The sequence below is a fragment of the Beta vulgaris genome, chromosome 9 (genome assembly GCF_026745355.1).
Source record: "Beta vulgaris subsp. vulgaris cultivar EL10 chromosome 9, EL10.2, whole genome shotgun sequence".
Classification (NCBI taxonomy): domain Eukaryota; kingdom Viridiplantae; phylum Streptophyta; class Magnoliopsida; order Caryophyllales; family Amaranthaceae; genus Beta; species Beta vulgaris.
The window spans coordinates 54,813,009-54,829,091 of record NC_079210.1 but is presented as its reverse complement, the minus strand read 5'-3'; the positions used below and the strand labels follow the sequence as shown (position 1 = coordinate 54,829,091).

General features: G+C 33.4%; 1 protein-coding gene across 1 annotated transcript; it reads right to left on the bottom strand.

The window, feature by feature from the left end:
- Positions 1 to 271: 271 nt before the first annotated feature.
- On the bottom strand, positions 272 to 9,701 carry LOC104905076 (uncharacterized). Its single transcript, XM_048637229.1, has 10 exons — positions 9,644 to 9,701; positions 7,961 to 8,105; positions 7,718 to 7,881; positions 7,233 to 7,512; positions 6,946 to 7,112; positions 6,392 to 6,583; positions 2,282 to 2,423; positions 1,940 to 2,103; positions 1,184 to 1,463; positions 272 to 559 (listed from the first exon to the last, which is right to left on the bottom strand). Exons 1-10 carry the CDS (start codon positions 9,699 to 9,701, stop codon positions 328 to 330), a joined length of 1,824 nt encoding a protein of 607 aa, XP_048493186.1. The 3' UTR covers positions 272 to 327.
- Between the last annotated feature and the right edge of the window lie 6,382 nt (positions 9,702 to 16,083).

Genomic DNA, 16,083 nt, shown 5'->3' with positions numbered 1-16,083 from the left:
AAGATAATTATCCTCTAATAAAAATAACTTAAAAGATGACTATAAGTTTTACTATTGACAGAGTCAAAAGTAACTCCAGTCTCCACTCTCCAGCAGATAACATAAGCATGAACACATTCATGAATCCTCAGCAAAATCAAGTACATTCAAAGTACAAGCTTAAAATCATATGAATAGGTATCCATTAGCTCAGTTTCCATCAACAAAATTCATGGTGGTTGCCACTTTGCGGTTGTTGATCTGGTATTTCTAAGTATTCTAACACACAAAAACACAGTTTTGTTTCCCTCACATACTAAGAAACTACGCATATTGATAACGTCAAATCTATGAGCCAATAGTTTTGATTACAGAGCTCTCCATTTCATTCAGCAATAACATCACGTCAATTCGAACTTCGACGACTAAAGTATCATTTACTAGAAATCCTTTTGATGTATTGTGAAGATCACTGATTGAAAGAAAGGATTCAAAACCCCAATCAACTGATCCTGAAGAGAACCAGTTACTTGCTGCAAGAGAAATAAATACAATTAACAACTTGGTAATTTGCAGAACATGTAAGTATCAATACAATTAAGAAGCTGGTTTATGAAGTGATCTCACACTATTATCCTCGTTGTCTGCTCCTTTCTTTTGATTCTTTATGCAAAGCCAGAATTTAGTGTACAGCTTGCTCCCATGAGTCAGATTATCGGGATTCTCTAGACACATATAGTGAGAGGTCTTTTCCTTTTGCTTCACCCAGCCCTCTTGGATACAGATACAAATTCCTACAGCATCAAGAATAAATGAAACAAGGAGGTTTAAGCGTCTGTTCTCTTCGGCATAAAATAGCTGAACTGAATGAATTAAACTAAACTGAACTGAATTAAACTGAACTGAACTGAACTGAAATGAATAGTGATATGTGAGAGTAAAAGTATTGTCAAGAGCTGAACTGAACTGATTTGAACTGAATTCAGTTATAGACAATACTTTTACTCACATATCACTATTCATTTCAGCTCAGTTCAGCTTTGGACAATAATTTTACTCACATATCACTATTCATTTCAATTCAATTCAACTGTTTTATGCCGAAGAAAACATACCTAGTCCTTAAAAGAAAAAAAAAAAGAAAAAGAAACAATAGTTAATAAGAACAAATATATGTATGTTGATATGAGGAAGCACTACATACCAAGACCATTCACCAAAGCTGAATACAGGAGAGTTTAATTCATTTTTACTGAAATCGGAGAAGTTTTCGATTCTCCAAGTGTAGCTCCTCTCAGATTTTGACTCTATAATAGACAGAGCAGATGTTCTGATCTGGCCATCTCTAAATAAAACCTCAGCGCCGAGAACACAACAATCATTAAGTACAAATCCATTAACAGCATCTTTGAAAGACTCAAGAGGAAGACATTTGGAAATTCCCCATGTAGCCTTTAAAGCATGAAATCGCTTGTCTCGTATGTCTGGATCAAATCAAAAAGTACTAATGAATGAATGAAAAATATAAGACAATTTGATTTATTGAAAAGTAATTAGGAGAAAGTAACATAAACTATATACTACCTCCGTTTCTTAATAAGTGGAATATTGTCCTTATTTGTAATAGTCACAATAAGTGGAACCAAACTCAAAATAGTAAAAAAAGTTCAATATTTTTACAATAATATGCTACCAAAAAGTACGAGGGACCATAATTTTTTTGTTTCATCACTTGAATTACTCTACTTTATTGTGGTCCCAACTTTATCTCTCTACATTCTTTGGTATTCCCCCACTTTCTCTATGTTGCACCTACTAAAAAGCGGAGGAAGTATTACTTTAACTATGAACTAATCGGAAAAACAGAATGCTAGAGGAGAATATAAGAAGTTACCATAAACAACGGGAGAAGTAATTTAGATCTATAGTAGAAATTTTTAAGTAATGGCAAAATCCAAACCTAGTACAGTCAGGTAATTATCCCTGATCTGATCATAAATGAGAAATCGAAGTGCCACATTAACAGAGATGCCAGGGCTGAGTTTGTCAACCATTTTTACATAAAGAGAGAGGTGATCTTCTCCATCTTCTTCCTCATTTCCATTGGGATACACAGACAACACCCTGAGTCAAACACGATTATCAGAACTTTATTATGGTCTTAAATACATGAACAATTACTTAGAAGTTATACTCCCTCCGTCACAAAATAAGTAACACACTCCGCCCTTTTATGTGCGAGCTTTTCCGGAAAAGTGTTTCACTTATTTTGTGACAGAGGAAGTACATGTGAATTACACACCATGTATATCCTCCAGCTTTGAACTCTGTTGAGTCTAAGTGATCTTTTCTAGATTGGGAGACTGCATCTTGAAGCACCGAGAAACAGTCAATTTTCATTATGCAATGTTCAGGTGGCTGTTCCCTCACAAATCGCACAGTTTCTGCACATTAACAAACTATCATTAAAGCGAAAAGAGTTACAAATTTGATCATATGATGGTTGGAAGAAGTGCTCCTTAATACACAAACGAAATTTCAAAGTCAATTGGAATTGGCTTCTATGAGTACTCTAAGGAGTCGTTTGGTTCATTATTTTTGGGTTTCAAGAAACGGAATCAATTACCGGTTTTCTTTCTTCTTGTTTGGTTCAACCCCACATCAATCCCTTACCATTACTTGATGGTAATGGATTCCCCCAATTTAATACCTTCCCTCCCAATCAAGTAACAAAATCCATTACCCCTCAAAAAAAAAAAAAAAATCCATTACTTGAAAGTAATGGTTACCCTTCATTTTCATTACTTGGGTTGAACCAAACGCTCAATGAACGGAACCATTTTTGTGACCATTCCCTTTCTCTATTTGTATCCATTCCCTTTTCATTTCATATATTGAACCAAACGACCCCTAACTGTTTAAGGTTCAAGTAATCAACACGTACACCATTCTCGTCTACAGAAAAAAGTTGTCACTCTTCCTAAAATAGATGTAATGATTTAAAATTGCACCATTGGAAGAAACAGCATAAATCACACTCATAATCTTATTAGTTGAATATCCAACGTAAATACACTAAGAATTGATATACTAGTACACAGAAAAACAAATTCAAACCAGAAAAAGGAAAGGTTGTATATACCATTGACATCGTCAAAAATGGGTTTGCTACGTTCTGAAGGTGGGAGATTCTCTTCCATTACAAGCATTACAGTGTATTCGTGGTATCGGTTGAACTAAGCGTTTTTTTTTATGTTTTTTGAACTTGAAAAGAAGCTGCATGGGACTTGGGTAATTTGTGCTGTGTAAATAATCGCAGCCTCGAGAAGAGGCAAAACGTTTAAGCTTCCCTTAGCGTGCTTGCTTGCTTGATACTCTCTCCCACCCTCCGTTCCATAATATAGTGCTCACTTCTCATTTTTTACAAGAATTAAGGAAAATGGAAAGAGTTTTAGGATTTTACAAAAATATATATTTAAGTAAATATTTATTGGGTATTTTTGTCTTGGAACTAGTTTTTTCCTTCTTTTTCCTTTAAAATAAAATGAAAGAGCAATAAATATACCTTGGAATGGTGTAAAACAATAAATAGGGGCACATATTTTAAAAAAAAGTATGGGTATTTTGGAAAGTTTTATGTAGAAATGAAGAATAATTTAGTCCAAACAAATTGATAAAAAAGAAATAGGCACAACATTTTGGGACGGAGGGAGTACATTGTATATGCTCATGTTTGTCAACTGTAGTTTATTGGTTGAGACCAAATTGGTCAGACTTTATTAATGTAAATTTAGTTTGAATAGGAATAAGAAAAGGTTATGGACTATGGTAATCAAATTAACGTCATTTCTTTAATTTAGAGCTTTTGTGGTAAACTCCATCAATGTTACCTACCAAATGAAAGGCCTGTTCAAGCTGACCATCTAATTCTCCGAAAACAATCAATTGAAACCCTCTAATCGTTTGGGCTAGACCAACATAGTTTTATTGACAGACTAAACCTCATTAAAGTTGAAATTTTCATATACAAACTTAAGTAGTAGTCTAGTACAAATCATAGTTTGTCATGTGAATTTGTTCAGTTTATTCATCTTTAATCAGTAAAAAAAGCATCAAAGACCCCTTTTGGTGCTGAACTGTCGATAAAAACTGATACGATAAGGTAAGTTTTTTTTTTTTTTTTTTTTTGATAATTACGTAAGGTAAGTCTTTAGTATAGGAAATCTTATTTTTGACTAAAGACACTCAATAATCCGCCATTGTTACCAATATAGCATGGAAGATAAAAATAAAGCTATAGTAACAGAAAGTTTTGGAGTTCACTCATGGTACACCCGAGCATGGTACACCTAGGGGTATTTTGTAATAAATTAGAACTTCATGTGCTCATTTGACACCAAATTTGCTGACATTTTGCTCATTTACGCATTTGCTTATTTTGTTCATTTTGTAATAAAAGTGTGTGTTCATTTTCTTAAATGAATAGAAATGTTTGCTCATTTATTCATTTTGCTCATTCGTCCATTTTGCTCATTTGGAAAAGATGGTCTTGGGTGTACCATGAGCATGGTACACCCAGGTGTATTATAAATATTCTCCTCGTTTTGAGTTTTTGCTTACATAACTAATGTAATATCATGAAATAATAACTTTTCTCTTAGATTTTACCATATCCTTTATTAAACCCATTTCTTCCGAGATTTCTCTTATGATTTAATTGTCCGCAAAACTGTTGATAACAAGTAATACTTGTAGCTCTCTTTCCCCTCAAAAAAAAAAAGTAATACTTGATGCTTATCATGTGTCCATAAACACAATTCGGACCAATAGTTATTAATAGTCAAAATCGTATATATTTTTTTTTTTGGGTTAAAACAGAGCAATATATAATAAATAAACTGTCAAATACAAAGTTTAGCCATGATCATTGTTACAGGCTTCCATATTACAACTACGCATGTCTTCTTCTAGAAAATTAATACATTCCGAGGGAGGGTTGCTGAGTTCCTACAAAATGTTATAGCCTGCGGACCTCCCTTGTGCAAATTTTGCTAGTGCATCCGCAGACTTGTTGGTGCTTCTTCCTTCATGTGTCAACTCTATTCCTGCGTTTCTTTGGAGCAACACCCTGCACTCATAAATATCATTGTATAAAACACTCTTAGTTGTGCTATTATTTTTCACTTCCTCTACTGCTTTTTTACAGTCAGAGGTAATAATACATTGCTTCCAGTTTTTGTTTGTCGCCCAACTAATTGCCATAATGATGGCTCTTGTTTCGGCCTCCATAGCATTTGAGCAGAAAGTGCTCATCCAAACCCCTTTCTGCCAATTGCCAAGAGAGTCTCGACAGATTGCAGCCAAACCAGCTTTCTTTGATAACAAAAGGAATGAGCTATCCACATTTATTTTCAGAATCGACGTCGGGGGTGGGAACCACCTAGAAGATGGGGATAGATCTGTATTTAGCAATAGGGAGTGTGAAGAATTATTATAATTATGGTTGTGATTATGTGAGGGGTTGAGTGAGTTTTTGTTGGGGGCTTTACCCACCTTAGGTTGGTTCCTAGAATAGAATCATTCGGTGGCGGCCCAACGAGACTTTTTAATAGAGGTGGAAGAAGAAATATTCTTCTTGGAGAAAACCCATGCATTACGCCTTAACCATAATCCCCATATTGAGAATATGAAATCAACATTTGAAGGAATTAAGGAGGGGGTGTTATTCTTGTCTTCGACAATATTTTCTTTTAGCCAATCCTTAAAGGCGATGCCATTGTTAATAGGTATTTTCTTTTCTTTCCAGACCTCTATGGCCCTTGGGCAACTTCTTAGGATGTGATTCATGCTTTCCACTTCATGAGGGCAAAACTGACATTGTCTGGAGTATGAGTTAATCCGGAAATTTATATTTTCATTCGTAGGCATCCTATTCCACCAAGTTTGCCACAGGAAAAAATGGTGTTTGGGAGACAATGAAAAAAGCAATGTTGTCAACTAATAGAAAAGCGACTGGAAGTATGTAATATGACAAAGTAACATCAACACAAAAATAACCTAAAAATCGCCATAATTTTTTACCATTGACAGACTTAGAAGTAAAAGTAATAACTTGAGCAGTTGACATGAGCATGAACTTCTGGACATATCCATGGTTGCCTCACAAAATAAGAACCAAAGCAATAAGCAGAATTGTTATATAAAGGGGAAAAAAAAATCAAGTACAACCTTAAAATCCTATGAATATAGCAATTAGCTGGGCATTCATCAGCAAAACATTCTTCTTGGTAGTTGCCACTTGCTAGAGTTTATCTGGTATTTCTAACACACACAAAACACAATCTTGTTTGCCTCACAAAAAATAACTACACATATTATATGGATCAAGAACTTCACATCTCTAACTTAGTACGTTCGAATAAAAGAGTTCCGCTCCTGTCTCCTGTGTCCTCCATATCATTCAGCAATAACAACACTTCAATTCTAACTTCAACGACTAAAGTATCATCTACTAAAAAACCTTTTAACGTATTGTGAAGATCACTGATTGAAAGCATAGCTCTATATCCCCAACCTACTGATACTGCAGAAAACCAGCGACTTGCTGCAAGAGAAACATATTAAAAGTAACAACATTGGTATTTTGCAGATCATATATATTAGGATTCTTATATAATAATACTCCATCCGTCCTCTATTAGTTTACCCCTTTCTTTTGCACAAAGTTTTAGGAGAAATAATGTTGTGGATCATCGAAAGAAAGAGAAACTATTATTTTATATTAAAATTGAATATATGTGTGATGAAAAGTTTGTGGTCTCATTCCAAATATAGCAAAAAAAAAAAAAAGGGACCCACACTTGCACGGGATAAACTAACAAGAAAAACGCTTAAAAAGAATACGGGTAAACTAATAGAGGACGGAGGGAGTATCAAGTAAGAAGCTGTTTTACGAACTGATGTTACCATTTTTCTTGTGGTCTGCTCCTTGGTTTTGATTCTTAATGCAAAGCCAGTATTCTGTGAACAGTTTGCTCCCATGACTCAGTTTATCGGGATTATCAAGCTCCAGGTACAGCGAGAGGTTTTTTCCTTTTTCTTCACCCTCCCCTCTTGGAAACAGTCGCAATTTCCTACACACATCAAAAGAAAAAAGAGAAGTAATTATATGTTTATACTTTGAAGGAGATCAATATTACTAGAAAGAACAAAAATATGTATATTGATATGACAAAGCACTACATAGTACATACCAAGACCATTCACCAAAGCTGAAAACAGGAGAGGTTAGTTTATTGTTATTCAAATCGGAAAAGTTATCAATTCTCCAAGTGTAGCTCCGGTCAGATTTCGACTCTAGAATAGATAGAATAGATTTTTTGATCTGCCCATCTCTAACAAAAACCTCAGCGCCAAAAACACAACAATCAGTAAGCACAAATCCGTTGGCAGCATCTCTGAAAGACTCAAGAGGAAGAAATTTGGAAATTCCCCATCTACTTTTTAAAGCATGAAATCGCTTGTCTTGTATATCTGGATCAAATGAGGAGTACCAAAGAAAGACATAAGACAATTATAATCCAAAAGTAATTGGGAGAAAGTAACATACTTTATCCGAGACAAGTGAAGTTTATGCAATTCGCTAGAAAAGTCAAACTGTATAAACTAATCGGAAAAAACAGTAATATTGTCGTAGAGTTATAGACTTATAGTTGTAAGTTAGTGGCAAAATCCAAACCTAGGACAGTCAAGTAATTGTCCCTGAGCTGATCATAAACGAGAAATCGAAGTGCCACGTAAATAGAGCTGCTAGGGCTGAGTTTGTCAACCATTTTTACATATAGAGAGAGGTAACCGTCTCCATCTTCTTCCTTATTTCCATTGGGATACACAGACAACACCCTGAATCAAGCACAATAATCAGAACTTATATGGTCTAAGAAAGATGAACTAATTATATAGTAGTATGTTAATTACACACCATGTGTATCCTCCCGCGTTAAACTCTGTTGAGTCTAAGTGGTCAGCTTTGCCAGGATGGGTGAGTGCATTTTGAAGCACTGACAAACACTCAACTTTCATTAAGCAATGTTCAGGTGGTTGTTCTCTCACAAATCGCACAGTTTCTGCACATTAACAATCTAGCATTAAAACCAAAAGAATTACAAATTTGATCATATGATGGTTAAAAGAAGCAAAATGTTTTCTAGGAAAACTATCTTCCTCCTAAGGAAAACCAATTTCCTCCCATTTTCACTCCCAACATGTATTTTTTCTTCTTCATATCTAAATAGTTTTCAATCATACCAAATAAGAAAAAACTAATATATATTTGCATTTTCCACTAGAAAATGTATTTTATCAAACCAAACAGACCCTTATACACAAACGAAATTCCAAACAAATGGAATTGGTTTCTATGCATTCGAACTCTCTAAGGGTGTGTTTGGTTGGAAGGAAATATTTTCCAAAAAAATATTTTCCTCACCTTCCCCTATTCGATTTGGATCGAATCAAGGAAAGGGAAATATGGGTTAAACTTCATTTTCCAAGGGTGAAAAATCACTTAAACAAAGAAAAATAGGCTAAAAGAAAAGTTACTTACTTTACAACTAAATGGAAAAATTCACAAGAGAGAGCTCAACTATTACCCATTTTCTTTTATAAGTCTCAACTATGAATTATTCCGTACAGGTCACAAGTTTACTATCTTGTGATTTTCATAGTTCCTTGAGTTATTTATAACCGGTTTAGAAGGTAAGATTTTTAATTGTTTACCATCTTCAAACGTTTTCAGGAAGTGACAAAGACCTAAAAAATAGGACCGGGGCCAACATTTAAAAATATTACCTTTTAAACCGTTTATAAGTAATTCAGGACTTGTAAAAGTCACAATATGGTCAACTTGGAACCTTCAAAGAATAATCCATAATTGGGACCTATAAAAGAAAATGGGTAAAAATTTGGCCCTCTTGTAAATTTCTCCCAACTAAATAAAGAAAAATCAATCTAAAATTTAGTTTTCCTAGAAAAACTGTTTTTATGAAAACCACTTTCCGTTGGAAATGTTCTCCGTATAACCAAACACACCCTAGGATCAAGTTATTAAATATCCGTACGCCATTCTCGTCTAGAGAAAAATTTGTCATTTTTTGTAAAATAAAAGAAATAAGTTGTAATTTTTTAGAAGGTAAAATGAAGTCGTTTACCAGATAATAGACTATCACCTGCTGCTCAGAAATAAGTTGTAATCGCACCAATTGGGGCTGGAGCAATGACATAAGTCATACTATACTCATATATTACTACATACAAGTATTAGTAAAAAAAAATATATTTAATCTTATAGGTCTTGTTTGGTTGACAAAACAAATCATGGAAAGTGCAAATTCTTAGGAAGTAGAAGTATATGAAGTTATTTGGTTGGCAAAAATCATGGGAATTTGCACTTCAAAATGGAAGAAGTTACTTACTTAGATCCCTCGAGGTAAGTAGAACTTCCTATAGGAAATTTAAATACATGAAAAAAAAATAACTTCCTAGGAAATATGAATTCCTATATACAACCAAACAAAACCTTAGTTGAATATCCATGGTAAATACACTACGAAGACACTGGTACCAAGAAAATAGAATTAAAGCAGAAAAAGGGAAGATTATATACCATTGACATCGTCAAGAATGGGTTTGCTGCGTTTTGAAGGTGGGTGTTTCTCTTCCATTAGAAGTATTACACTGGTTTTGTGGTCTCAGATAAACTCAGCGTTTGGATTTTGTTTTTGAACTTGAAAGAAAGCTGTATGGGACTTGGGTAATTTGTTATGTATAAATAATCCCAGCCTCGGAAAAAGGTAAACGCTTAAGCTTCCCTTAGGTCGTTGCTTGTTTGTGAAAATGTAATTATGTTTATCAGCTGTTGTTTATTGGCTGAGACTTGAGAATTAGTTTTGAATAAGAATAACGATGGATGGATTTAGGCTATGTTTCGTTTAGCTGAAATTTTCTGATCTGAATTTATCTTATCTGATCTGAACTTATTTTTTCTGATCTTATCTGAACTGATCTGATTTACAAGATCTTATCTTTTAGATTTTTCTCAATATCTGATTTACAAGATCTTATTAAAAAAATAAGTTCATATCAGTTCAGATCATGCTTATATTTAAAAATTATTATTACTATTAAATATCTTTCATTACATATTAGTAAAAATTATAATAATTGAATATTAATAAAGTACTCATTGAGACGAACCAAACAAGACCACACATGACTATATTTTTCTTATATATTGAGAAAAATCTAAAAGATAAGATCTTGTAAATCAGATCAGATCAAAAAAAATAAGTTTAGATCATATCTAATCAGATTAGATAAGTTCGAATTTCAGGTGAACTAAACATAGCCTTATAGTTTGCATTCCATTTTTTATAATCAAACTTTACAACCTTTAACCACATATTTTCATTGATATATCCAAACAAAACATATTTAGGTGAGATCATGTTACATTCGTCTCAACGATTAGGTTTATAATATTAGGTATCAAGTTTTTATAATTTTTATTTATATATGTAACAAAAGATATTGATAATCTAAGATGCGTGTTGGACATGATCGACTCTTACCATGTTCAACATGTTTCATGGAACAGGACCCTTAATTGTGAGGGCTTAAAAATTGAGAAAGTCCAAATAGTAGAAAGAAAAGGTTTGCAAATGACTTGTTGCTTGTTATTTGGGAGAGTGGATGAGGATACGACATTTGCTGTTAGAAGCACCCTAGATACCTTTCGGGTCAAAAAATTAATGAACTTAAAAGTAAATTGATCTTCTCCCCTAATATGAACCATGATATGAAACCACTATTTCAGGAGACAATTTCAGTGACTGAAACACCGAACTTAGGTACCTACTTGGGCCTTCCCCTATCTCATAAGAAGCCAAATCGAGTCCAACTCCAGTTTGTAGTCGACAAGGTTAGGAGTAAGCTGGCATTGTGGAAAACCAAATTTCTGTCTAAAGCGGGTCGTTTATGTTTAATTAAGTCTACCCTTTTGACTATCCCGGCTAAATACATGCAAGCATCGATTTTTCCTGCTTCTTGCCTCAAAGACCTTGACTCTCTGTGTAATAACTTCCTATGGGTGGATTCGGGGGATAGTAAGAAGATTCACTTATAGTAGGAAAAGAAATGATCTTTACACCTAAAGATTGTGGGGGGCGAGGAATCAGAGCTCAAAAAATCATGAACATTGCCTATTATATGGCCAAGCTCGCTTGGAAAATGTCTCAGGGCCCTGCAAACTTGGCCCAGACTTGTATCTCCTCAAAATACGTTCACGAAAACCGTGTCACGTCCTTTATATAAAAACGGTTCGGTTATGTGGAAAAATCTAGGGAAGGGGTGGGATCTTCTTAAAGCCTATTTTAGTTGCAGTATAGGGGATGGAGTATTAATTTTCGATGGATAATTGGATGAGGGTGGGGCCTTTGAGGAGTATGATTCACGGCCCCTCAATGGAAATGGAGAACAATATGTGTCTAAAAGATATGGTGGCTAACGATAAGTGGGAGTTGAGTAGGCTTTCTTTCATTCTGCCGATTGAAGTCCAGAGTAGAATCATGACCACCCTAATTCCTTCCCAAGAGGATCGTAAAGATTTGCTCATCCCAGATTGTATGAGTCCCAAGGGGTTCTCACTTGCCCATGCTAATACTGCACAAAAACAAAGGGTTGATCTTTGAATAGGAAAAAGAGTGGATCTGCAGGGTCCCAAATGAATTGGCTTATTCAAAAAAGCCATGTTCTTTGGAAGATCTATCTCGTGTCTAGTACTGCATGGTTCCACTTTGCAAGAACTCCGAATCATTCTTTTGAAGCCCCTAGATATTGTATGGAAGTATATCATGAGGATTGTAAGACTTTATTTAGCTCTATAACTTAATCTAGTTGCGTTGTTCTCCAACAAAAAAAAGAGGGTTATATAACTTAACCATTCACCTTCTCATTTTCTTGGGAAAAGCATTCACCTTATATTGATTACTCTTAATTCAAGCCTCTAATTAGTAATTATCACTTCAACATAATTTTCAATCCGTATTTCCAATTAACCTCAAATGAAACACCAAAAAATATGGTTGAAAGTGGAAGATTCTTTTATTACCTATTTATTTGCAACCCGTTTCCACTTACATTTATCTTTTAGTCATAAAAAAATGATTCTCAAATAATCTAATGACTTGGGCTACTCTCTTTTCATAATATGATTATATGAAGTGAAGAATCATATGAATGGTGAGCTATTACATTATTGAATTCTTCAAATATGAGGTATTTTTACATTCATTTTTGTCGTTCTTTTGTCATAATTTTTTTTTTTGTCCTTCGCTAGTGCTTTCGGAATTTAGCAATATAATTTTTGCTATGGGTTTAAGGGATTTTATAATGTTGACAATCTTTAGTATTTACTTCCTCCGTTTAGAAATAGTTGCACCATGTGTATAGTACTTACTATTCACATCTTGCATTTTGATTGTCTTTGGTGATTTTATATTTTAGGAAAAACATAGTCATATGAGATATTGTTAGATTCATTTCAATGTATATTATTTCAATATCAACTTTTTATAATTTTTACTTATTGATCATTACAGATATTAATGTTTGAAATAATGCATTGGCAAACGTGAAAACATAAAATGGTGCAACTATTTCTAAATAGAGGAAATACAATTTAACTAACTTTTTACTTTGATCTTTTTTTTAACCTATTTATTGGTATAATTCCTGAAATTTCTTTAAAAAGTAAGATACTCGAATCAAAGAAGTTTAGTAGTTTTACTTTAATTCTTTTACTTTTTAACTCATAAAGTAATTTCAGTTTCCTTTAATTTAAGACTATACTTTTGAGTGAAACTTTATAAGCAACTCTAATTACATTTTACAAAAAATAGATAAAATAGAAATTCACACTCTAAATGTCTCATCATAATGAAACACTTTAAGAGTGTGTTCTCCTCACCATAATAAATTAAGTTTTAGGTCCAATAAGTTCAAATAAGTTCAGTTCAATCCGAATAAGTTTCAATCATGTCTAATCAGGGTAATAAGTTACAATCAGGTCTAATAAGGTCCAATAGATTTCAATCAGGTGCAGTAAATTTCAACCATGTTTAATAAGGTCAAATAAGTTCCAATTAGGTTTATTCAGGTCCAATAAGTTCCAATAAGGTCCAAATAGTCAATAATCAATAAATATTTGAATAATTGTCTATTATTTTATTATACTCCATCCGTTTCCTAAAGATCTTCCCTCTTACTGTTCCTACAGATACCAAGGAAAATCAAGTTGTGTGGGGCATGGTGTGAGTAAAGTAGGAGAGAGAAAAGGGTTAAGATAAATAAATAAATAAAAAAGGGTTAAAGTAGGAGAGAGAAAGAGAGTAAAATTGAATTAATAATGTAATGGTGGACCATATGATAGTGACATGAGAGGGTAAATAGGGAAATTTGTTTTGCCAAATAAGGAATAAAGTAAAAGAGGGAAGATCTTTTGGAAACACCCTTAAACGGAAAGAGGGAAGATCTTTAGGAAACGAAGGGAGTACATATCACTATTAGCTTATTATGTTATTATTAGAATTTTAATTAAAGTACCACAATGATTATATCGTATTATACTTGTATAATTGTCAATTATTTTATTAAATGTTTGTATTATTGTCTATTATTTTGTTCTTTATATTACTATTAGCTAATTATTTTATTATTAAATTTTTTAATTAAAGTACCACAATGTATAGTATTATTCTTGTATTATTGTCTATTATTTTATTATTCATATTACTATTGGCTGATTATATTATCATTCAAAAATAGTATAATCATGGTCAAATGAGGTTAACAATAATAATCATCATAATTACAATAATTTGCAATTCATCTTTAAATAACAAGATTGTTTTCGTTACTAATAATAATGAAAGATATAAATGTTATCAATTAATTGCTTCACATGAGTTAATCAATTCTACGTACCACCTTCAAGTAATTAAAGTGCATTGAGAGTTAATGAGTTCACTAGTAGAATAAATGCTTGTTGCTGCGGTCAAAATGTGGCTTATTGCTGCGATTTTGGGCGTGCAACAATTAAGGGGGCAGCAATAGGTAAATAGTACATTGCTATGATTTTTAACCGTAGCAATATTTCAACATATTGCTGCGGTTTCTAGCACAAAATCGCAGCAATATAACAATTTTATATTTAAAAAAATTCAACATATTGTTGCGGTTTTGACTCAAAACCGCAGCAATATGTTCTAGTACAAGTTTTTTTTTTTTTTTTTTTTGCATTTCGCAATTAAATTTTGAAAGATTATAACAATTCACTAACTCATTCACCAAATTTGCACACAAACTGAAAATAAAATGACATATAAATCTAATTAATATATAAAGATAAAACAGTGTGAGTGGATAATATAAATCCTCTAAAATGAATCACAAATGAAAAAGCAAATAATACTATAAATCATACTCAACCATTAAATAAAAAAGCAAAAATAAAAAAATGGTTATAACTAAATATATTACAGATCTAAAAATAAAAAACTACCCTAAATACAGCAAAATATATGTAAATGTAACTTCCACATCCCCTTTACACCTCCAATGATTTCAAGCAAAATCACGTCGGACGTCGACTCTAAAAACAAAAAAATCATGGTGGTTGTTGACTCTAAAAAAAAATTCACGTCGGACGTCGACTCTAAGAACAACCCTAACTTTAAAATGAACTGAAAATAAAAAAAAATCCTAAAATAAAAAACTTACAGATCTAAAAACAGAAGAAAATAAACGAAAAGAAGAAAAAAAACAGATCTGGCCGAACGTCGACTCTGCCCTCACCATCTTTCGTTGTTGGCGCGTCACTGTGGTTTCGATTTCGCGTCACGGTGGTTTCCTCGCATTAAAACTTCGAACGGTCGACGATGGAAAAGCGTGGTTGTCGCGCGTTGGTGGTTGTCGCGGTAAAACGGTCGACGGTGGTGGTTGTCGCGCAACCGGCGTGGTGACAGAGCATGGGTCACCGACGTGAGTTGAGAGAACAGATTGAGAGGAAGAGAGAAGATGAGAGAGAGTGAGGAATGAAGAACGTGGAAACTGAATGAAGAGGAGAGAGACTTTAGAGGAAGCGGCGTGAAAATAATCTGGGTGAAGAGGAGAGAGAGTAGGAGGAGGAAACCCTAGCTTTTATATATCATATTAAAATTCTATTGCTGCGGGTTTTTTTAGGAACCGCAGCAATATGGTCAAATAATATTATATTATTTTAGTATATTGCTGCGGTTTTTGTCAGAAACCGTAGCAATATGTTTTGTCAAATAAAAAAAATTTAAAAAATTTCTGTTGAAACCATATTGTTGCGGTTTTCGGCCGAAACCGCAGCAATATGGTTATTTTTATTTTTCCTTTTCTTTTAACGTGATTATTGCTGCGTATGGCTAAAACCGCAGCAATATCACTGCACCAAATAGCATTTATTCTACTATTGGTTCTACTAATTTAGTCATAAAACTGAAGTAGAATGAGAGATCAATTTTTCCATACGTGGCAGCTTCTCACTTGTTAGCAATAAATGTTAATCAACTTTTGATTTTCTACTAGGTCTAATAAGTTTCAATCAGGTACAATAAGGTCTAATAAGTTCCAATCAAATCAATACGTTTCAATCAGGTCCATAAGTTCCAATCAGGTCCAATAAGTTGAATCAGGTCTAATAAGTGTAGTGCAGTTAGATCAAGTCCAATGAGTTCAATTCAGATATGTTCGGGATTATTCAGGTAAAGAGAACGCACCCTAATGATTCACTCATCATAATTCGTCAAATTGAAGTTCTCTGATGCTTTGAATGCTTACAAGTTATCTAGAAATTAAAGTTGATTTGGGGTTAAAATAGTTCATTTTGGTGTATAATGAAGTGGGTTCTTTAAATTTTGATTGATTAAGGTTTTAGGATTTTATAGCTTGAAGTGGAACTAGATTGATTGATGATTTTGGTTAAAATGGTTCATTTTGGTGTACTTTTGGTGGATTTACCAG